Source organism: Pipistrellus hanaki, assembly GCF_964339955.1.
Source record: "Pipistrellus hanaki genome assembly, chromosome: 3".
Taxonomy (NCBI): domain Eukaryota; kingdom Metazoa; phylum Chordata; class Mammalia; order Chiroptera; family Vespertilionidae; genus Pipistrellus; species Pipistrellus hanaki.
In genome coordinates, this window is record NC_140505.1 from 120,928,085 (window position 1) to 120,952,892 (window position 24,808).

General features: G+C 37.3%; 1 protein-coding gene across 1 annotated transcript in view; it reads right to left on the bottom strand.

The window, feature by feature from the left end:
- The window catches only part of PTPRQ (protein tyrosine phosphatase receptor type Q), a gene marked incomplete at its 5' end in the record, with an annotated part of 199,117 nt that overhangs the window by 153,787 nt on the left and 20,522 nt on the right, over positions 1-24,808 (bottom strand). Inside the window, 6 exons of the mRNA XM_084878250.1 lie at positions 5,560-5,841; positions 5,961-6,068; positions 6,634-6,813; positions 6,918-7,079; positions 8,424-8,604; positions 23,737-23,909. Of these exons, the coding sequence (XP_084734376.1) occupies positions 5,560-5,841; positions 5,961-6,068; positions 6,634-6,813; positions 6,918-7,079; positions 8,424-8,604; positions 23,737-23,909 (1,086 nt within the window). The remainder of the gene's footprint in view (positions 1-5,559; positions 5,842-5,960; positions 6,069-6,633; positions 6,814-6,917; positions 7,080-8,423; positions 8,605-23,736; positions 23,910-24,808) is intronic.

Consider the following 24,808-nt stretch of genomic DNA (forward strand, 5'->3'; position numbering starts at 1 on the left):
ATGATTCTCACCTGAAAAGGGGGGAGGGGGAGAGAGCGAGAGAAAGCCCTCAGAACAAAGACTCAGTGTAGGCTCACTCTAGAACACACCCATGCCTCTTCCCAAGCATGAACTTTTTATTTGTTCCTAAATTCTCAGGGTCCCTAAGAGACTTGCAACCAGGGGAGCAGTGGACTCTATCAGCTCAGCCCAGGCTTATCGCCTGGTCCTGTCTCCAAGACCCCTTTTCTCTGACTTCCAGTGAGCTAAAGCAGTCCCGCTCTGGCTCCCTTCTCTCCTATTGCATTTCTAGAGAGTCAAAGCAGAGCCCTGACTAGGCTCTCTGCTGCTGCTTTGTCTATCCTACGTCCTTCCTTTGTTTCACTGCCCCCAGTAAATGTATTCTCAAAATCATCTGGACTTCATATTGTGCAGTCGTTCCTACACAAAGTCAAGAACTCACACACTACAGGCTGGATTGCCCGAGTCAGACCTGTTGCAGGCCAGTCCTGGTCCTGGATCTTCGGGGTAAATAAAGCAAGACCAACTTGATAAATTACTATTTCAGAATTTGATGAGGCACTCTTCAGTTTTCTGAAATAACATAGTGTTTCCAATTGTAGTGCGCAAAATAGATAATCCAAGAATAAAAAGTAGTTATTATAGTTAGTTGAAAGAAGCTAAATTTTTATAAAAATTAAAAATAAATGATGTAGTTCATGATTATACTAAAATAGGAAGTGGGAATTTACCTTGTTTATGCCAAAAGATTGTTGTTTGGGATATACTGGTATAGTTTTAATGTTATGTAGATAAATTAAGATATGCATAGCCCATGGACAGACAATAGTGTGAGGAAAGCTTAGGGAGAGGGCTGGAGAGGGGTGAATTGGGTCGATAGGGGGAAAAGGAGGACATTTGTAATATTTTTAACAATGAAGATAAACTTAAAAAATAAATGTTATTAATTTAATATAAAATTATAGAGTCCTACCACATCAAATTTTGGTCAACATCTAAGTTACTATCCACAGTGGCTGTTGCTCAGAATGAGATGTATTCAAGGCATTTGGCTAAAGGCTTGCTGTAAAGAAAGCTATGTCTTGCTCTGGATGGGTGGCTCAGTCAGTTGGAGCATCTTCTCATCTCCTGGGTTTAATTCCTTGTCAGGGCACATACTTGGGTTGTGGGTTTGATCACCAGTCAGGGTGCATATGGGAGGCCACCGTTTAGTGTTTCTCATTCACATCAGTGTTTCTCTCTCTCTTTTTCTAAAATCAATGAAGACATATCGTCAGGTAAGAATTAAAAAAAAATAATTATGTCTTAAAAGGGGTACAGAATATATGGATCATCATAGAGTAATCTGTATGGGAACTTAAAGTTCTTTATGTGATTACTGCACACTACGTTTGAGAAAATACAAACTAATCTCAAGCTTGCTTGTCAACTGTACATTCTATACTTTAAGCACAGATATAAACACACACACACTCACACACACACACACACACACACACACACACGAATTAGTCATGTATTGCACTTTCCTGATTGAATACAGGAGTACAGTATTTTACTTCCAAGCATTAGTAAAACCTGATTCCCCAACTAAGATAAAATGTTTAAACAAATAATTTACTCCTATTTCTAATTAGCAGAATTAACACATTACTGAGTAATCACATTCCTCCATTTCTCATGAAACAATAATGAAATGTGGGCTCTCTTTTGATATGACTAAAGGTAAAATTATTGTATCTAATCAGTATCCTGAGCCCTGGGAACAAATAGATGGTTGTTCTTGAGCACATCCTGCTTCAAATAACACCTGAAAACTATTTAAAATTCTAACTTCCTCTTTTGTAAAAAGAGCTAAATTGGTGGCTCAAAAGTAGTAAACATGATCCTGGAAAAATCATTAACAGATTCCATTGTCCACCATTTTCATCTAGACGGAGAATACAGAGACGGTGAGAGTACCCTAATTTAGGACAGAGAAGTAGGAATGAGGAGCATGGACCCTGAGCTCTAGGCCCTGTATTTAGGTCTCTTTTGCTTCTAGTGTAAAGATGACCAATTTGTACTCACCCAGGTGGGTGAGCTAGCGAACCCTGTCATAATTGTTTCTCACTTCTCTATTTTTCTCTCTAGACCAGGAGCCTTGAATGGCTGTCAGGAGGCTTAGCTTCAAGTCCGAACACTATTTCTCATCTACTATGATTTTTGAGAAATTCTATTAAAATACAAGTGGCCCAGTGCACAGTTCATGCACATTGAAAGGAAATTAATTAGAAGAAATATTTTAATGTCACTATTCACCATTTCTCTATAAGTGTCAGAGTTGAAAGAAAATTAGTAAAAATGTATATGAAAATAATATATAAATTGATTAATAAGTTAAAAATAACATGATATAACAACAAAGATGATATAGAAACAACAAAAACATGATATAAAAATATTGATAAAAAACAATGACTGATAAATTGATTAAGCTAATTCTAATATCTCCTGTATACCACATTAAGGGTAAAACACTTTCAGAGTGTTTGACCAATTTCCCTTGTGATGAAGTATTTACAACTTTATTTATTTATTTATTTTTAAATATATTTTATTGATTTTTTTTACAGAGGGGAAGGAGAGGGAGAGAGAGTTAGAAACATCGATGATAGAGAAACATCAATCAGCTGCCTCCTGCACACCCCCTACTGGGAATGTGCATGCAACCAAGATACATGCCCCTGACCGGAATTGAACCTGAGACCCTTGAGTCCACAGGTCGATGCTCTATCCAGAGCCAAACGAGTTACGGTTATAACTTTAACTTTAACGTCACACTCTCTTCAAACTCAAGAGAAAGCAACATATAACTCACCCTGTCCAAAAACTGGTTTAGGTAGGAATATTCCTACTCTGTCTAACTTGTCCTTTGGATTTGTTAATAGTCATCGCAAATGCTGGCATCACAGGAAACTATCCTCAAATTAATTTACATTGGAGGTCAGTAACGGACGGGACAAATATTTCACATGTGCGAGTCAACATTTATTTTTAAATTGCCAGCGTATGTCATATGTACTGGCCAGATGGTCAGTCGGATGGTCAGACAAATGGATGGTCAATCACTTAGCCTTTTATATATATATATATAGATACCTAGGTCTCCTCATCCATAAAATAAAGGATCCTGTGTATTTTCTAAGACACCTTCCAACACTAAAATTCACATTTTTTAATTACATTTCAAATTAAATTCACTTATGGCTTATTACTATCCCTACCTGAGAATTAAATCCATACAACAAATAATGAAATAAAAATCAAATTTACTTAATCTTAAGTAAAAAAAAAAAACTGTAAGCATATAATAATTAGAAAACAAAAAATGATTTTTATATAGTCATAAAAATAAGGTGTATTTGATGCTATGACCAATTAAATAGTGAAACATTTAATAAATGTTAGTGAATATGGCTATTGTTTAATATCACAACAGGATTTTTTAAGTTCTTAAGTTCTTAGTTTCCTTTCTAATGCTGTTCAGTGCCCCAAACAGTGAAATATACTGAAAAAAAATGACAGGAAGGTCAAGATATATTTATCACTTAGCAGCTCTATTGATGGTTCTTAAACCAGCATTATTGTGAAAGGGAATGGGCTTTACAGTTAGGGGGATTTGGGTTCCAATTCCAGCTTCATCACTTACCAGCTACATAACCTTAAGCAATTAAATACCCACCAATTAATATTAACTTCAGGTGGGTAAAATTCATTTTATTCTACAGTGGTTTATGCCCACTAGGGCTTGGCATATTGTAAATATTTATTGAAAGGATGAACCTCTCAGATCTCCATTCTTCATTAGGCAATGAAGATAATAATACCTTAATGCTCTATTCCAGAATAAAAGGCAATTATTATGAAGTCCAATAGCAAAACCCATGGTACTTTCCAGGTGCTTAAATATACTTTTCTTTCCTTGACCCAGTGTGAAATAAAATAAAAATAGGTCTGGTAAAGAGCAAATACTAATATTTAAGCACCGTATCTATAAAAGCAATGAAACATGATGATATGTAGTTTAATATCAATTAGGTTTCACTTTAGAGGAACTCTTGATGATTCAAAAAATGCTCTTTTCATCACACTCCTATTTCTGAAATTATAACCAATGCCATTCTCTATGGACGATGTGTCATCTCATATAATTAATTTCTGTGATCAGTTTCCCTCCAAGGTAAGCTGCTTTACTAGATTCCTTGATCCTCAAGGTCAGTGACAGGGCCACACTATCACAGGGTCTGACTAAGCCATATGAAGCTGCTGACATTTGGGCATTATGACCTATAGCATTGGTCTGCAAACTGCAGCTCTGTTGACTAATGAGTTTGCTGACCACTGACCTATAGGAATAGCAAATCCATATAGTTGCTAGTCAATAAATATTTAATTTTTTACATGTAGGCATAAGACAGTAACTTTAAATTCAGTTCTTAATTCTTAGCACACACTATAAAGCTGACTTAAGAGTGATGCTCTAATGTATGATTATAACCATAAACAACAAACTGACATCATCAGGCAAAATGTCTTCCTTTGTGTTGTTGGCTCTTGCATTGGTGAAACTGACATGTAACTCCTTGCTTGCACTATTTTCTTTTGATCAGATATCCTCTCATATGGCTTCTATAAGGTCCTCCTGCCCGTTCCACCTGACTCCTTAAGACATAGATTAAATGCTACCTCCTCCAAAGGCTTTCCCCCACATGCCCTTTCTGTGATCCCACTCTACAGACATACCTCATTAGAGTATAGGAATCTATTCTTATGAGTATGTCTCTGCTTTTACCTAATTTGAAAGCAAGTAGTTATTAATTCACAAATTTACAGGCACGTTGTAAAACATCTTTAGTTTTTTAAGCCTTCATTTATAAAATTTGCTGATTTTTATTTTGGAGTCCCTTGTATGCAAATAAGATTTTTTTAAAAATTTGCATGGCAAGCCTTTTCATACTCGTTTACCAAAGAAAACAAAGCAAAACAAAAACAGCCTGGCCAGTTTTGCTCAGCGGTTGAGCATTATTAACCTATGAACCAGGAGGTCACGGTTTCATTCCAGTCAGAAGTTGATCCCAAGTGGGGGAATGCAGCATGTTTCTATATCTCTCTCCCTCTCCCTTCCTCTCTAAAATCAATTTTAAAAAAAAACAAAAACATTTTTTTTTTTAGAAAAGCAAAAAAATTCCTGGATTATACAAAATGGAACAACGAGGGGTTTTAGTTAAGTAAAATAAAAACAGTATAACAATTGTCAGCCACATTCAATACTATGCATTTAAAAATATATATTTTATTTATTTGTTTACAGAGAGGAAGGGAGAAGGAGAGGGAGAGGGATAGAGAGTTAGAAACATCGATGAGAGAGAGACATCTATCAGCTGCCTCCTGCACACTCCCTACTGGGGATATGACTGCAACCAAGGTACCCTTCGGTCCACAGGTCAATGCTCTATCCACTGAGCCAAACCAGTTAGGGCTACTATTCATTATTAAACAAATAAATAAAAAACTTACCAGTCTCAGAAGTCCTTACAGAGAGTAAGGAAGATAACTGATTGCCATGACCCAATCTGGTGTATGACCTCACAGAAATGTTATAAAGGGTATAAGGTTTTAAGTCCCTTAAAATTATGTGTGTTGTTGAGGTGTTCTTCATAAATAAGGAATCCATATTTTTATAGAGAACTTCATAAGCAACAATAATCCCATTGGGTTTCTCAGGTGGTAACCACTTCAGACTTATTTCATGTGCAGTAACATCAGTAACTTCCACAACTTGAGGTGATGATTCTGGTTCTGGGGGAAGAAAAGAAAACCTTAAATACTTGCAGTTTTTCAGGTTTATTGGTTCAGCTACTGAAGGCAGCACAAGGAATATGGCAGTAAGCAAATTAAACTGCACCTAATCGTCTTACCATCTTCCAGAGTTGTCACAATGATGTCATTTTCTTCAGACAAAGAACTTTCTCCAACATGAGTTGAGGCAGCCACCCTCATCTTATATTTGGTGTATTTCTTTAACCCTATAAAACCAACAGGCAATTTGCTTTCAATTTCTTAAAATAACAGATTAGTGCCATTTTACATAGGAATAGTGAAAATAATTTATTTTGGAGACTGACTCCTCCAGTCACTTTCCCTATAATCCCAATCTTCCCAAAGTCCTTGGGCTTGAGGATCTTCCCATGTTGTTGATGTTTTAGTTCTTTCCTAAAATATCAAGGAATGATTTGAGGATGAAATGTAATTTTGGCACACTGCAAGGAGTACAGTTGACTTGGCACAAACACCGGATCAGCTGATTTACTTCACATTCATTCCTTCAATAATTCTGAGTTATTTCAATATATAGACAAACTTTCCTGGGTTAAATATATGCCTAAGACACTTGTGATCTAATGGTTTTACTTCTTTGTAGCTAAATACAAAGGAGAACACATTTAATAAGAACGCATATTTTGTAAGATCTCCATGGCCCAGCTAAATCTGGAAAGATGAAACACGTGTCCTGCAGGGCTTAAGGCAGAGAGAGATGCAGATGTTCCATCAGGATAGAAATGTTTTTCAAAAAGCAAAACTTGGTTCTACCTGTTATGAGAAAGCTGTTATCTAGAGTAGTCATCTGGAATGCTCTGTTTGTATCCAGTTCCATTGCATAAATTGTATAATGAGTTATTTTTCCATTGGGAAATTCTGGAGGATCCCAATATAACAAAATGGATGAGGAACTAATATTTTTATAGTTTATAATCTGAATGGAGCTTGGCACTTGAAAAGAAGAATGAACAATTAATTCGCAAGAAAAGAAAGAGGATTACAATGTGCAAGAGCAACACTTGCAGGTAATTATTTCAAAGGAAATACATCCTTACCTTGTTCAAGTGTCCTAACGTGGAGAACCGTTGGTGGTCCTTCTCCCATGATGGTGAAAGCAGATACACTAATCATAAGTTCAGTGAACGGTATGAGTCTCCTGATAACGTAAGACAGCTGTTCGGCAGCAATGTCAGTGATATACTGATTCCACGTAGTTCCTATTTGAAATAAAATGTTTTCTAAAGCGTGTTTGGGTTCACGATCAAAATTATGTTTGCTCACACAGTGAAATATTAAACCAGAGTTCACATACTTCATTAATATCTCCATTTACTCCTTTATACAAAAGGCAGGTGTACAATTTATAATAAATATGCTGAGTATTCCCCAACAATATCTATAAACATTTTATACTCATAATACAGCTTTGCTAGTTATTATGATATCCTGGAATATGAGATTAGTGTTTTGGAAAATATATAACTTGCTAAAAAGGACTGGCTAGGATTTTCTTTCCTTTTTTTTTTTCTGAAAAAACTAAGCAATGATATCAAATTAAGCCTTTTATTTGAACTCAAAATTCACTATACCTTCACTAAAACCAGCTGTATTTTAAAGCAGGCACGTTTTGATAACTGATATTTAAATCTGTCTGAATAAGGATTTCAAATGGTGTTAGATTTTTATTTATTTATTTAGAACTTGTGGTTCCAATGATGTTAATTAGTAATTAGGCCACACTTGAAGTATTTAAGGAAACATCTGTATTAGAAGCTGTGGGTCTCTTAATTTCTAGTGTTGCCCCCAGTCATCTTTGCACACACACACAAAAAAAGAATAAATCAGTAAGTGAAATAAATGTATACTGAAGTAATGTGATATTCTGACTGAGTATACCATCAATAAAGTCACACTTTTAATTTGCAACAAGACAAATATCAAATTGGAGAAAATGTTCTCACTTAGCATTTCAGAAAAAAAAAAAAAGAGAAAATGTAAATGGATGTTCTCTAACCAAGTACTTTTAATTTGCTCTATACGGTATTCTCCTTTTAGAAACAATAAGATCCACTGACCCTGAAGAGCAAGTGTACACACTAATGACATCACCACGTCGCTGGGGCACCTACACCTGTTTATCCCTTGCATGCACTAGAGTTGTAACTTTCTGACCTATTTACCTTTAGTGACATTTGAAAACCTATTAGTCAAAAGCTGCAGAGAGTGCGAGGCCTGTAAATGATTTGAAGATATGTTAATCCCTCCCCATCACACCTGCTTTGGCAACTGTAATAACTGATTGTCTATGCAGCTTGGCCAAAGACTCTAGGGTGCTACTTTCTCTGGGAGGAAGGTCAAATGGGTTAGGAGGGGCCAGCTCCTGCCTGTGTGGCCTTTCCATTTGCTGCATGAGGTTATCCAACAGCTAAAGAAGAAAAAACTCTGACTCCAGCCCATGAACCATTAATAATTCGGCTGAATTCCAAGCTGAAGTTCATATCTGTGCTAGCTAGCACTGGTGGTTTCAATGCATTTGATAGAACATAAAAATCTGTACCTACCAAGTGTTAAATGCTGGTCTTCAGCTCTATTCCTCGCAGGAAAGTTATTATGTGGATGACTGTTATACATAACTGAAGCAATTGCATACAGGTCAGAAGATATCTCTGCTGAACCCTCAAATAATTCTGCCATTGACTCTCCTACATTCACAGTTTCTGGAGTGAGCGGGTTGTTTATATACTGTAATTAAAAATAAGTATTTACAAAAACCACTTATAACCATTATATTAACAATGACTTCACTCAATTTAAGAAACTAGTAACTTTGGAATTACCCTTTTTGAAAAATATTGATATATTATTTCCATGACTCCTGTCTTCTTTATATACCAAAATTTTATTCTAAAGCTACTAAAATCCTGCATGATGTTACTCACTGATCACTCCTGTGTCTTGAGAGACTAGTACTGGATTGTGGGAAGAAGCAGATATTTGTTTCTGACTTCAGTTGTTGTAAAATTCAAAATCCTCATGAAAAGACTCCAGGACTAAAATATTTTAACTGTTGTCCACCCCCCCCCCCCAAAAAAAAAAGATAAATAGTCTAGGAATACCGCCTTACACCAGGTGTGAGAGTCCTGTATGACTGCTTAATAAACGTTAGGAATAGGAGTTTATCTATGACTGATTGAGGCTGCAGACATGAACAAAATTGCATGGCAATGGTTTTCACACAGGTTCACAGTAGACCTACCTATCCAACGCTCTGTCCCTAAGGAATATTTTAAGTAACTGTGATTGTTCCTAGAGCCATGATGTTCTTCATACACATCAATTTCACCAAAGTGGCAGATATTGAAGTAAAAACATCAGGAGCAGATTACAAATATTTAGAGGTTTTTGTTGGGATAACAAGATGACTTTTCCCTTCCCACAGCATAGCTGATTGAAACAGAATGAGAAAAGTTTGTTTTGGCCAAATACTATGGGTTGTCAACCTTGGAAATAAGCTTAAATATTAATCAAAGAAAATGTTGCCTTTAGAGACTCAATAACCAAATGCAATGTTTGGATTTTGGGTTCTAATTACAACATACCTACCAATACAGATTTTGAAGGTAATCAGAAAAATATGAATATGATCTAGTCAGGGATCAGCAACCTTCAAGACATAAAGAGCCACTTGGACCGTTTTCGAAGGAAAAAAAAAACCTCGGAGCAGCAAAACCATTGTGACATAAGTGATACAGCTCCCCGCCCCGCCCTGCTATCTGCCCTGCTAGTGTCGAACCTGCTGGGGGCCGCAGCAAAGGTTCAAAAGAGCCGCATGCGGCTCCGGAGCCGCAGGTTGCCAACCCCATCGTTTTGGTATCATCTACGTATTATCAGGGGTCTTCAAACTTTTTAAAGTGGGGGCCAGATCACGGTCCCTCAGAGAGCTGGAGGGCCGGACTATATGAACTACGTACTAATTCCTACTGTAACACCTTGGCTGCGCTCACTGCCCAAAAAACCTGGCGGGCAGGATCAGACTCCTCTGGGGGCTGCATGTGGCCCGCGGGCCATAGTTTGAAGACCCCTGTATGATACCAAAACGATGTTAGTAATATGTTAGTTGTGGTAATGGGATCATTGAGTGAATTAAAACATCCGTGTTTTTTAGAGATTTGCACTTAGACATGTAGAAACAAAATTTATTTTAAAATATGTTCACAAAAGTAACAACAACACAAGAGAGCTAAGGCAAGAATGGCAGAGTTTTGACAATTACTCAATCCTGCTGATCGGCAATTGGGAGTTCATCATTCTCTTTTCTCTACTTTTATCTCTCCTCAAAATTATCCAAAATAAAGTATTTTAAAAAAGTTTTTGTCTATTTCTTTTGAAGTTCTGCTTCAAAATCCACTGCTAAAACATTTTATTTAAAAAAATTACCCTATTTATTCTCAAATATAAATTTCTCAGGATTTGTAATTAATTCATAATAGAGGTTTTCTTTATAAGTTTTGGTACAGTTGTCTTTTAATTATCTTATATTTTTAGAGGTTGTCTTTACTCATAGAGAAAAAAACAAGTTTTTAATTCCTTATCAATATAAAGCACTTAGTATTTTCAAAAAAATAGATGCTCAAGAAAGAAAAATCTCAGAAAAGCTAGACATTTTAAGGCAGTTTATTTATTTAATTGCCAACACAGGTGGGTCATTTAAATATTAACTTTTCTGAGAGATAAAAGAATGGAGAAAAGATTCAAGAAAAATTTCAGTTCTCCAAATAATATTTTTGAGATAAAATTATCTAAATGTTGTTACACCTTTATCCACAAAAGTATCCTGATAAAGAGCAGCGGGACACCTATATGATCCATTCCAAAAATGTGTGATTAAAAAACTCTGGAGAGGGAACGCTATAGGGGATAAGTGAAAGGTCTTCTGTCTCCCTAAGATTCACTTCAGCTCTGCCTCCACAGGAAAATCAGGGAGGGCATGAAGCACAAACACATAACTCAGAGATGCTCTGGTATTTCAGTCGATAGTTTATGCCCAACCACACAGCTGTTCCCACTATCAATCAGCCCCTCTGAAAATCTACTGTGTACAAACCACTACAGAAGGTACCGTGAGGTAGTACAAAGAATTTCCCCCTGAACAATGATTTTGCATTAAATCTCTCAATATTTATACCCATGTCAGATAAATTATTGAAATTAAACCCTAGCATCCCATCAATTAACTAGGCTAAGCATCTCTCTTGATATACTGCCACTTCAAGGTAAGAGTTGACCTGAATACTCTAGCTGAATTTCTCCAAAATTCTGGTATTCATTGGAAAGGCCCTCCTTAACTTGGGAAATAATAGTAGCATTGGGTTCGTCATAGCCTAGAATGTTCCTAATTATCATAAAGTGTGCCATTTGTGATATTGCTGATATTTTGCCTCTATAAACACACACACACACACACACACACACACTAGATTCTATCTGTTTTTAATAGATGAAAAAGAAAAAAAATAAGAGCGAAAAATGATGGGAAAGATCAGAACGTAAGGAGTGATGGGAAGGGACAGAGAAAAGCAGAAGTAGAAATAAAGGAAATATGAGGCAGAGGGAATCCATTGCAACTTCCCAAAGCTTGGAAATCACTAGGTGGGCCTAAGGTTCTCACCCTCAGCACTACTGACATTCTGTGCCAGATAATTCTTTTTCTAAGGAGCTGTTGTGTGCATTGTGGGCGGTTTAGCATCATCCCTGGTCCCTATGCACAGAGGCATCTTCCTAACTGTGACAATAAAAAATGTCTTAAGAGATTGCCAAGTGCCTCCTGGAGAGCAAAATCACCCCCAGCTGAGAACAACCGAGTCAGGGAATGTCACAATTCATCAACATGAAAGGCCTGTTATAAGCTACCCAGGAATCTTTGGAATTTTTGTGAAAGAATTAGGAGTCCTTAGAGTTAAATTCCAAACCCACCTGAATAAACCAACTTGATTCTACATGTAATATTCTTCATTATAGTTAATCCAATTTTATTTAAAAACAAACTCTAAATATATATGTATCTATATAGCCTGAATTATATCTACCTATTTTGACTCACTGGAAGATATGCTGAATTAATTAATAATAATTTATTCTTAAAAATGATTTTATATTTTATAATAGACTATAACATGACTTATATTATCTATTATGAAGCTATATTTTATAATAGAATATAAAATGATATATTATCTATTATGAAGCAATAGTAAAAAGAAAAGTTTACAATTAGCATATGTTTGACATCTCCTAACAGATACCATATCATTCTGTACATTATTTGGGTGAAAAAAATCCTAAAGGCTTGATTCTGTTATGTTCCTATTGCTCAGTAAAGTAAACTTACCTCAAGCAATCCTAAACAGATACTGAGTCCTGTCCTCAGCCTCATTCCATAGCAACTGGCCAGCATTTAGCTGGCAAACATTGATACACTTGAAAATATGTTGTATGAAAAATATGTGCTTCTATGAATCTCAGAAATTATAATACTAGGTAGCAAGATGGTATCTTCTGGAAGAAAATGTCCCAGAGTTCTATCATAAGAATAAGTACAAGAAGAGACCTGTGTGTGACAGTCAACTAAAGAGAGTTCATGGACAGACGAATTAAGGTTACTTCGGACTTCAATCTCAGTAGATGAATCCCCCAAATAAATTAATTTTGTTCACTGCATTGATATAAGTAGAAAATCTACACTGAAGGATAAATTATGTTCAAGTTGGTTATAGTAACACTATATATGAAATATTGTGTTCACCCAAGAAAGAGGCTCATTGACAAACAGGAATATATATAAAGTAGTATAATCAATAATACAAAGGACCTAGAAATCATAACTAAAGTTGTTTCTCATCAGTCTTCAAATGACTACTACTACTACTCAGACTAACATTTAAAGTTATTATGTGTCAAATACAGTACTAAACACGTTTGCCCATGAATTGTCACTTCATTATAGCACAAGGAGATAGGTATTCACCTTCCCACTTCATAGTCATCTGTTCATGTGCACTTTACTAAAGATAGCAAAGGAAGGATTGGAACACATTTTCCTGGTTACAAATCCCAAACTACGATAATCTACTGTTTGGGTCTAGAAAGGACAAACAAGACAAGTTGGTAAATATTGGGGCCACAAATATTTCAGTTCAAAATAGTTAAAGGGCAGCGTAGTCTCTTATCCATCTATGTATTTTCTGGATCTAACAGAATATCTGAAACTTTATAGTTACTTAATAAACATCTGTGAGACCATAAAGAAGAATGTTTTAAGTTATTAATCAAGAGAAGAATGTTTTAAAGTTGTAATGTAGTAAATTGCCCTATTTTCAGAGTCGACTAAATGTTATATCAGAGGCTGGATTCCCAATCATTTAGTAGGAATGTCACAGAAAAGATTTATATAAGTTTGAAGTTGAAATAAAACTCTCAAACTCTGAGATTCAAGTTTCTAATGCATTTTTTCAAGTATGTTTGAATAGTGAAAGTAAAATCTTATACATATTTAGGCTTGCTTAAGTAACTCCTATTCATTAAGAAAAAAATAAATTGCCCTGTCCAGTTTGGCTCAGTTGGTAAGGCATATACCTGTATACTGATAGTATGCCAATTGGATTCCTGGTCAAGGTACATGCCCAGATTGTGGGCTCAAACCCTGGTGGTGGCATACAGGAGACAGTATATTGATGTTTTGCTCTTGCATCAATCTCTCTCCCTTACTCTCTCTCTAAAACAATCAGTTTAAAATTTTTAAAAATAGAAAAAAAGAAACAAATATCTAGGGAGATCACTAAGAAATTTTTTTTCAAAATGTAGATGATATCAGATTAAGCCTAATATGACTATATATAATATGTTTTTAAGTTTAATTATCATTATATATATGCATGGCTACAAGAACAGGTGATGAAGAATTTACAATGAAAATGCCTGTCCATTTAAAACTTTTTAAAAAATTTTATTCTTTAAGGTATTATATTTTATTCTTTAAGGTATTATAAAAATTTTATTCTTTAAGGTATTATACTACAATAAATAGTAGCCTCTCTCTCCTCTCTCTCTCTCTCCCTCTCTCTCTCTCTCTCTCTCTCTCTCTCTCTCTCTCTCTCTCTTCACTGACCTCCAAAATGCCTGACCATATCTTCCTGACTTTCAGTCTTACTCCTGAGCAACACTATTAAGCACTTGTTTTCAGTTCTTATGGTGTTTATTTCTAAAATCACTAAATATTATGCTTATATTTCCTATTAAGGCTCACTTATTTTAAACATTATCTATTGACTTTCTACAATAGTGGAGAGTTATATTACATAAATAGATACATACTTAACTTCTCTCCCAATTCTTAATTCTTGTTTGATTACTTTTACAACTTTAATATATTTAAATCTGAAAAAAATATTGTAAAATGTATGTGAAATATAAAGCAGTGCACTGAGAGAGTGTGGTGATAGCTCTCAGGTGGTCCCCCGTTTCCTACCTCCTCTTGTTCATGATCCTGAATAATCCCTTCCTTTAAAAATGGGCGGGACTTGTGATTTGCACCTAACAGAACAAGGCAAAAATGATGGAATTTCACTCCCATGATTGCATTTCATCACCCAGACTCTCCTTGCTGGCTTGATGAAGTAAATGGACATGTTGGGAAAGTCCATGTGGAAAAGGAATATGTGAGACCTCCGTGAGCTAGAGTTAGGATGCTCTCCTGTTAAGAGCCAGCAAGAAACAAGGCTCTCTCTCAATTCTATAGCAAAAACAAAAAAGAAGAAGAAGGAAGGAAGGAAGGAAGGAAGGAAGGAAGGGAGGGAGGGAGGGAGGGAGGGAGGGAGGGAGGGAGGGAGGGAGGGAGGGAGGGAGGGAGGGAGGAAGGAAGGGAAATTAAATCTGCCAAAAACCTAAATGATCCTAGACATGGATCTTCCCTAGTCCAGCCTCCAGATTGACAACACAATCAGCCCCTTGATCGCAGCCTTGTAAGACACCAACGAAAAAACCATCTAAGCTGTCTGGACTTCTGACCCACAGAAACTGTGAGACAATAAACGTGAATTGTTTTATACTTGTGTCAAATTGTTATACAACAATGGAAAAATAGTGCAGTGAGATAACAACAATAGTCTAGGCAAGAGACTGTGCAATTTTGAGCTGGGGTGGGGACACAGGAATGAAATAGAGATGTATGACAATCACACTCTAGAGGAAGAAATAACTGGACTTAGCACTGAATGGCTATCTGAATGCTAAGTATAAAGAGTTAACCCCAAGGTTTCGAACCTTCATGACAGAGAAGATAACGATGCCTTTATCCAAAAAGAGAAACATAAGGCATATAAAAATGCCATAAAAACCTTCCAAACACTTAGACAATGGCCTTCCTGTCAGGGCTAGGTGTTGTGCCCAATCCAAGGGGTGAGGGAATTCTAAGCCTATTATTTGGTATATTCTTGTCATCCTGAAAGTATTAATTACCTAGACAGACTTTCTTCTTGTGTGTCCTGTGGGAATATTCACAGGTCCTCTTCACTGTACCAGGAGCTATCTAGTATCTGTTCCTCATCTCAACTTCTTTCCTTCTAAATATGAACCAAATGCTACTAGCCAAATAATAATAATAATTAACAATAATAATAATAATAATAATTTTGTTTTGCTTTATGGAGTAGATGAGTTTAGATGTGATGAGCCCTAGAAGAATCTTCCCACAAATGGTTGTAATTAGGAATGCAGAGTGTTAAAGATCATTGTGGAAAGCAAAGCAAAAGAATCGTGCAAATAGAAAGCAGTAATGTAATGAGCCCTGGCCAGTGTTCCCAATAGTTAGATCATCAGCCTATGTTCTGAAGGGTTGCAGGCTCGATTCCCAGTCAAGGGCACATACCTGCCTTACAGGTTTGATCTCTGGCCCCAGTCAGGGCTTGTGTAGGAGGCAACCAATTGATGTTTTTCTCCCTCCCCCACCCCACTGTCTCTAAAAAAAAAAAAAAAAAAAAAAAAAAAAAAAAATCAATAGAAAAAATAATCTTATTGAGAATTAACTAAAATAATATAGAAGTATAATGAGATGGCTGAAAATAGAAATCTCTGGAATACTTTCATGAAGACAGAATTAGAAAATCATAAAAGAGAATGCTAGCTCTTTTATTTTCTTCATTGTTCATTGCATAAAGGCAAAATTCAATAGTTATAATGTATAAAAGTGGTGGAAGTATAAGGAAACAAATAATTATGTGAAAAACTGGGAGTAGGATGACAGAGAGATAGATTTGGAAGACACAGAAAGATGAGGAGTGTTAAAAATATGTAACCATTTAATGTGTGGTGAAGGCCTGGGAGAGTGGGTGCAGGGTGGATGAAAGTCAATGGGCAGTACGTCGGTAATACTTTCAGAAATAAAGACATTTTATAAAAATAGTAAAAAAAAAAAAAAAAAAAAAAAAAAGTATCCAATTAGGAGATCACTAGTGAAATCTATAAAGATTTAAAGGATTTAAAGCATTTTTAAAACAAGACTGGGTGTGAAGGCTATACTTTTTGAGACATTTAAGAGTGAAAATAGAATAACAAGACTCTTACATATACTGTCTACAAAGAAACTCACTTCAGAGTAAAGGAATAGAAAAAGATATTTTCATCAAATACAAATAAAAAAACAAAAAGTTGTGATAGCAATACTTATCCTCGACAAAATAGACCTTAAGACTAGAGACAAAGAAGGAACTAGCAATTTGCTTCTGTGTATATATCCAAAGAAACCCAAAACATCAATCCAAAAAGAATATGCATCCATATGTACACTGCAGCATTATTTACAACTAGAGGTCCGGTGCACAGATTTGTGCACCAGTGGGGTCTCTCGGCCTGGCCTGCGGGGATTGGGCCAAAACTTGCTCTGCAACATCCCACAAGGGGCCCCAGATTGCAAGGGGGCAGTTCTCAGGTGACACACCCTGGAATTAGGTCCCTCCTCTCTGGTTCTACTTGCATCACCCGAGAATCGCAGCTGCCAAGTCACCGCAGCTTGGCAGCTCCATGTTGAAATCTGACCCCTAGTGGTCACTGCACATCATAGCTACTGGTCAGAGCATCTGCCCTCTTGTGGTCACTGTGCATCATAGCTACTGGTCAGATGGTCACTTAAGCATATATATATATATATATATATATATATATATATATATATATATCAAGATATAAAAGCAGCTTAAGTGTCCATCAATAGATGAATGGATATATTATCTCGAGAACCATTATGGTGGTATAGGGAAATGTGGGCACTTGTCACCTCCCACAACCATATCAAAATTAAAATTAAAATATAGAGCAGCCATCATTCAGAACTGCCTGAAATCTGGCTGAATGGAAGTCCTATAACTAGAGAAGTAAAGAAGAAAGCACAGACACTCGTTGGAGGGGCAGAGGTGCAGAACATGCTGGTCTGACACCCACATGTGGCTTTTTTTTTTTTTAATAAGGAGGAATATCTCCAAGGCCTCTCATAAGGAGCAAGGTGTCCCAGCCCCACACCAGACCCCAGCTCAGCATTCCAGAGCCCATAACTTCAGGCTATAAAAACCAGCAGAGATTGTTGCTAAGTAACACAAAGACTGCTGAAGATCCAGGCAGTTCCTCTTAAATACCAGTACATGAACTTACTGGGTCCCACTTCCTCTGAGCTCCAATGCCTGACGGAAGCTTTGGGGGACCTAGAGAGGATTGAATTGTCTGGCGCTGGGGCAGAACTTGGGGATGGCTTTTTTCCCCAGATGGAAGTACTCACAGGAATCACACAGGGGTCATTGTTCCAGTGCTGGGACCTTCTTTGTCACAGAGCTGACTGGCAGCCATATCTGAGTTTACATCAGTGTGACTCACACTGTTTCTCCACCCTGTTGATTCCTTTAGAACCTGCCCCGTCCAATTTGTAGCCCCATCCAAGCTGTTTGTAGCAGCTTTTCCATATGAATAGCCTGTACAAAGGCTCAGGTTTCAGACTTTGCTAAAAATCTCTCAAACAATCAGCAGCTGGTGTTAACATGCCCCAAACCTAGTGTTAAAATGCCCAAGACCTGGCACTAGAACCTGCCTGCCTTGCTTCACAGCCTGGGAATTTCAGAACCCAATACAAATAGCAGGCATCTACAGATCACTTTGTAGCTCCTGCCAGGCTGACTTTGCACCTCCCTAAAGGCCTATAGCCAGTGCACCTGTGGTATAGCTTCATACCACACTAGATTACAACTCCTCACATCCATAACTCCTCACACACTCAACGGGCAGACTCAGTGAGCACCAAATCTCCACTAAAGCAAGTCCTGCTTCATATAGGAGTCTTCTGCATAGTAGCTATTCCATTGTAGTCACAGCTGGTCCTCACATCCAACTGGCCTAGAGGTCAACTCCTCCCAGTGATACCAACAGCAATAAAGGCTCAACTATAAGACTGTGCACATAGCCCACACAAGAGTGCACCTATAGTGCCTTGTTCAGGTGACTGGGGAGGCTGAGCCATTGGTCACTAAAGGACATCTACTACACAAGGCCACTCTACCAATTCCAGGAGACATAGCAACCCTACCCAGTACACAAAAACAAACAAAAATGTGGAAACAAAGAAACATATCGCAAATGGAAAAAAAAAAATGGAAGCAAGAAAACTATTAAAAGTTCAAAAAAATAGTTATGTTACTCAAGGATCTTAATGAGAGATTCAGGGGACTTTTTGAGAGCTTCAAGGGATGTAGTAAGACTTTCAAGAATCTTAGTGAGAATGTCAAAGATATGGAAAAAGACGAGTCAGAAATTAGCATGCACTAACTGAAATAAAGAATGATTTATAGGAATTCAACAGTAGAATAAGAGATTTTTAGAATCAAATCAATGATTTAGAATATGAATAAGCAAAACAATATCCAATCAGAAGAGCAAAAATAATCCAAAAATATGAAAATAGTGTAAGGAGCCTCTGGGACAATTTCAAGTGTACTACATTCACATTATGGAGATACCAGAAGAAGAAGAGAGAAAGCAGGATATTAAAAACCTATTTGAAGAAATAATGACAGAAAACTTCCCCTACCTGGTAAAAGAATTAGACTTTCAAGTCCAGAAAGCACAGGGAGTCCCAAACAAGAGGAACCCAAAGAGGCCCACACCAAGAAACATCATAATAAAATCCCAATGGTTAAAGAAAAAAGAGAATCTTAAAAGCAGCAAGGGAGAAAACAGTTAGTTACCTATAAGGGAGTACCCATATGACTGTCAGCTGATTTCTCAGTAGAAACTTTGCAGGCCAGAAGGGAGTGGCAAGAAATATTCAAAGTGATGAATAGCAAAAACTTACAAATAAGTTTACTCTATCCAGCAAAGCTATCATTTAGAATTTAAGGTCAGATAAAGAGCTTCATAGATAAGAAAAACCTAAAGGAGAGGGAGGGAAAGAGAAAAAAACACCAAGCCAGTATTACATGAAATGTTGAAAGGTATTTTTTAAGAAGAGGAGGAGGCACAGGCAGAGGTGGTGGAGGGATGAGAAAGAAGAGGAGGAGGAAGAGGAAGAGAAGGAGGAGGAGGAGAAGAGGAAATTTATGAACAATAAAATGGCAATAAATACATATCTATCAATTAAATTTAAAAATCAAAATAAACAAACAAGCAATCAAATGAATAAAATAGAACCAGAGGCATGAAAACATGGAATGGACTGAGGAATCTCTGAGGGAAGTGTGGAGAGGGTGGGAAGAGATTAACCAAGGATCTTATATGCACACTAGAGGCCCAGTTCACAAAATTTGTGTACTCAGTGGCGGAGTCTCCTCAGCCCCACCTGTGCCCTCTCACAGTCTGGGAGCCCTTGGAGGATATCCAGCTGACGGCTTAGGCCCGCTCCCTAAGCTCTCAGTTGGACACCCTTAGTTCTGCTGCGGAGGTGGGAGAGGCTACCATCACCACCTCACCACCGCGGCCCTCGCCAACCATGAGACCAGCTTCCCTGTGGGAGCACACTGACCACCAGGGGGCAGTTCCTGTCTTGAGTGTCTGCCCCCTGGTGGTCCATGTGCATCATAGCAACCAGTCGTTCTACCGTTTGGTTGACTTGCATATTAACCTTTTATTATATGTATATATGCATTACCTTTGGACACAGACAGTAGTGTGGTGAAGGTGGGATGAGAAACCCAGTGGAGTGGGACAATGAGAAGGGGAAGGGGGACATCTGTAATACTCTCAACAATAAACATTATTAAAAATTAATTAATTAAAATATTTTAAAAATTGATGAATGGATAAAGAAGTGGTGCATATGTATAATAGAATATGACTCAGCCATAAGAAAAGAATGAGATCTTGCCATCTGTGAAAACATGAATATACTTAAAAGGTATTGTGCTATGTGAAATAGGTCAGACAGAAGAAGACAAACACCATATGAATTTACTTATATGTGAAATATAATGAACAAAATAAATGAACAAGTAGACCAGAAACAGACTCATAGATACAGAGAACATTTTAATGGTTGCTAGAGGAGGTTGGGAGAATAGGTAAAAAAGGAGAGGGGATTCAGAAGTACATATTGACAGTTACAGAATTGTCATGGGGATGTAAAGTGCAGCATAGGGAATATAGTTAATAATCCTAAATAATAAAGAGGTAATATGTAAATTGACCCTCACACGCTTTCACAAGATGGCCACCCCTGTGTGGTTAAAAATGACTGGCAGGGGAGGGTGCTTGGGGGTGACCAGGTTGCAGGGGAGGGTAGTTAGGGGTGTCCAGGCCAGCAGGGGAGGGTGATTGGGCTGGCAGGGGAGGGCAGTTAGGGGTTGACTGAGCCAACAGGGGAGGGCAGTTAGGGGCAACCACACCAGCAGGGGAGGGTGACTGGGCTTGCAGGGGATGGCACTTGGGGGTTACTGGGCCAGTAGGGGAGGACAGTTAGGAGCAATTGGGTTGGCAGGGGAGCAGTTAAGCATCAATCAGGCTGGTGATCAGGCTGGCAGGCAGGCGAGTGTTTGGGAGCCAGCAGTCCTGGATTGCGAGAGGCGAGGCATGTCGAAGGGTTCCCAGATTGAAGAAGGTGCAGGCTAGGCTGAGGGACAACCCCCTCCAGTGCATGAATTTCGTGCACCGGGCCTCTAGTATTGTAATAACTATGTGTGACATCAAATGGGTGCTAGATTTATCAGGATGATCCCTTTGTAAATTATATAAATGTCTAATCACTGGATTGTGCACCTGAAGCTGATATAAATTTGTACAACTATAATTAAAAAATAAATTTTTTAAAAGAGTGACTGGAAGAAAACTGTCTTTTTCCTAAGATAGGTGCTAACATCAAGGAAAAGGATAATAAATTACTACACTAACCCAGAAGTTTTATCTGTTATCTCATATATTCCTCATTCTCTGGAGTGGGTATACAAGCCCAGCTTTTTTTTTTTTTTTTTTTTTTTTAAGTTTTTTTTTTAATATATATATTTTTTTGATTTTTTACAGAGAGGAAGAGAGAAGTATAGAGAGTTAGAAACATCGATGAGGGAGAATCCTTGATCAGCTGCCTCTTGCACACCCCCTACTGGGGATGTGCCCACAACCAAGGTACATGCCCTTGACCAGAATCAAACCTGGGACCTTTCAGTCCACAGGCCAATGCTCTATCCACTTAGCCAAACCGGTTTCGGCAAAGTCCAGCTTTTAAAATAAGGGCACCAAGTCTCCAAAAGTGGATTTGTCCAAGTTCTTGACCTAGAACAGGGCAGAGCCAGTGCTAGGATCCTGGCTCATTTAAATTTAGAGCTTTAGCCATATCTTTCTCCCTGCAAGATAAACCCAAACACCAATAACAGGCCTCATCTAATGAAAAAGATACCATCACAAAAATAAAGTATAATGTCTCCTGTATTGAGAGATGGTAAGGGAGCTAATATTGAGTGCCAACCAAGGCGGATGGCCCAATGCCATGATTAATAATCACAATAGAAACTGCCAGTTATAAAAATAGTCATAGGGATGTAAAGTACATCATAGAGAATATAGTCAATAACTTTGTAATAACCATATATAGTGTCAGACGGGTACTGGACTTATCTGGGTGATCATTTCATAAATTATATAAATACCTAATCACTATGCTGTACACCTGAAACTAATATAATATTGTATGTTAACTGTAATTTAAATTTTTAAAAAAATTAAATAAAAAGCTATGCTAAAAAATAATCACAATAAGTCGCAATTATTTAGCACAGTACTTAATACCTGCCAACTTACAGTTCTAAGTTTCTTCCATACATTAATCTATGAAATCTTTATTACCAACCTTTTGTTTTAGGGACTCTTATAATCCCTATCTTAGAGAAAAAGAAACTAAAATTCAGAGATTTCAAGCCAACTTGCCCAAAGTTAAATTGTCCATAATGGCAAAGCCAAGTATTCTGTCTCTTAGGACCATGCTCTTGACCTCTCTGCCCAGTACAGCCCAGTAAGTGACCAAACCCAGAATTCTATTATTCCAAAGCTCAGGTTGTCCCTACTATGTCACAGGGATTGCAGTCATATAGATAGAAGCAAAATTACAAGAAGTCTCTCTAGACCCTCTTCCTTTCAAGAGAAAAGCAAGTGTGAGAGACCTGGCACCTAAGTCCCAAAAGAACTATATATTTCATTTAAGACCTTCTTGTCAGGAGTAAAGGGTCGAGTTTTTACCCTTTACCTGAGTATCAGAGAAAGTAGAACTCAACATCTTTTCAGAGAAAGAAAGGAGTCAACACAGGATTAAAACTGAACCCTAGGCTGGAGATGGTGAACAAGTCGGAGTAATAATACTGGGCAGCCAGAGGGCATTGAGCACCTAGAAGAGTCAATTTTCAAATAGATGGCAGAAACAGAGGAAGGCCGGGGTTAGAAATAGAAGGACTAAATGTGGGGAAAATAACAGCACAGCTGGAAGCAGCAGTGATTTTGAACCAAAATAGTAGAAGCCAATTGCTGAATACCCATTGGGCAGTGCCTCTAAGCTAGTCTTCCAGATGAACTCACTGGTCCTAAATCTGTTTATTCTATGTGTGCCCAGCAAGCAGTGTGCAGGTGATATTTGACTGAGTTGTTCACTTGAAACCTGTATGGCTTTGCAAACCAATGTCACCCCAAGAGGCTTTAGACTTTGAAAGGAGGCCCCACCCCCTCTGATGACCGGCTGGGAGTGACCTGGGTAGAGAGAAGGTTCCCAGGATCCAGGTATGTATGCAAATTAATAGCCATCTTTATTGAGTTAATTTGCATACTCACTCTGATTGGCTGTGGGTGTAGTGGAGGTATGGTCAATTTACATGTTTCTCTATTATTAGGTAAGATTTGATTTCTTTAATGAAATGTACTTTCTCAATAAAAGGCAGCTCTGAGAAATATACTCTCCTAAGGCTAAACAAACATAATCATTTGTCAATAATAGCTACTAAAATGACAGTACCTTTTGTTGTTCCCATTGCAAGCACAATCTTAGTAGAATTGTTTAAATTATAATAGGAGTTTTAAAACAATTCATTAACTGAATTACCATAATAATATTCACATATGAAAGGACCTTTTGCCTACTTAATTGCTCAATTAACATCTTTCATATGCTGAAAGAGAATAATAACATTTCACTAATAATATCTGTCTTAAAATGAAATATGATCCAACTAGATTATCAACAAGGCCCAAATTTACTTCACATTCTTCTATAAAGCTTGTCAAGTATTTTGTGTGAGTGACTGAAAACCTTCCAAGTTATCATGTGTCAGGAACAAGTAGAAAGTGTTCACCAAGGTGTAAAATAAAAGACAATACCTCATCTTTTCCAGTGAGCAAAGTATTTTCCAAAATTACTCCAGTCTCTGAAACTAGCACTTTCACTCGGTATTGGTTAATGATTCCATTTGGCTGTCGTGGTTTCTTCCAAGTAATTCTTATTTGTGTGGCTTCTACTTCTGCAAGCTGTAAATCAAATACTGCACCTGGAACTAAAAATAAAAATAAAAATAAAAATAAGGAGGTGGAAATTTAAAAAAAAATTAATTTTTTTTAATTTTCCAAATTCTTAATGATTTAAGATCTATAAGAAATTCTTCTAGAAAACAGGCTAAAACAATTATTAATCAATAATTAAATATATATAAGAATCTTTAAATACATGGGTATTTAAAGTTAAATTTCTGCACATTATTCTCAAAAATGAAAATAAGAAACAAAATAATGTGGAATAACTTCCCCAAATCAAAATGTTGTAATATTTGTCCCGATAATTACATTAATAAAAAAAAAAAAACTTCCCAGAAGCTGTTTCTGGATGATTAATGCACAGTAGAAACCTTGAGGGCTTTATACAAATTACTAGTGGCCCAATGCATGAAATTTGTGCACTTGAGCGCGGGCGGAGGGGGGGAGGGGGGGTCCCTCAGCTCAGCCTGTGCCCTCTCACCCTCTCACCCTCTGGGAGCCCTCAAGAGATGTCTGACTGCTGAAGAGGTGGGAGAGGCTCCACTGCTGCACCCTCTCGCTGAGCAGCGCTCCCCTGTGGGAATGCACTGACCACCAGGGGGAGCTCCTGCATTGAGTATCTGCCCCCTGGTGATCAGTGCACAGCACAGCAACCAGCTGTTTGGTCGATTTGTGTATTATTAGCCTTTTATTATATAGGATAACAGCATATCAAAAAACAATATCTAGAAGACTTGGAATACAATGAAATATAGTTGTTAAATTCAATTAGGCTATCATTTAATTTATTACATAAGATTGTTTGAAGAGTTGATTGATTTTTACCTGCTGATTTTATAAATTAATTACATGAGTCTCAAATTTCAGGCACCCTTACGTATTTCAGTCAAGAAAAACAGGAACAAACTATTTGGTTTAAGAC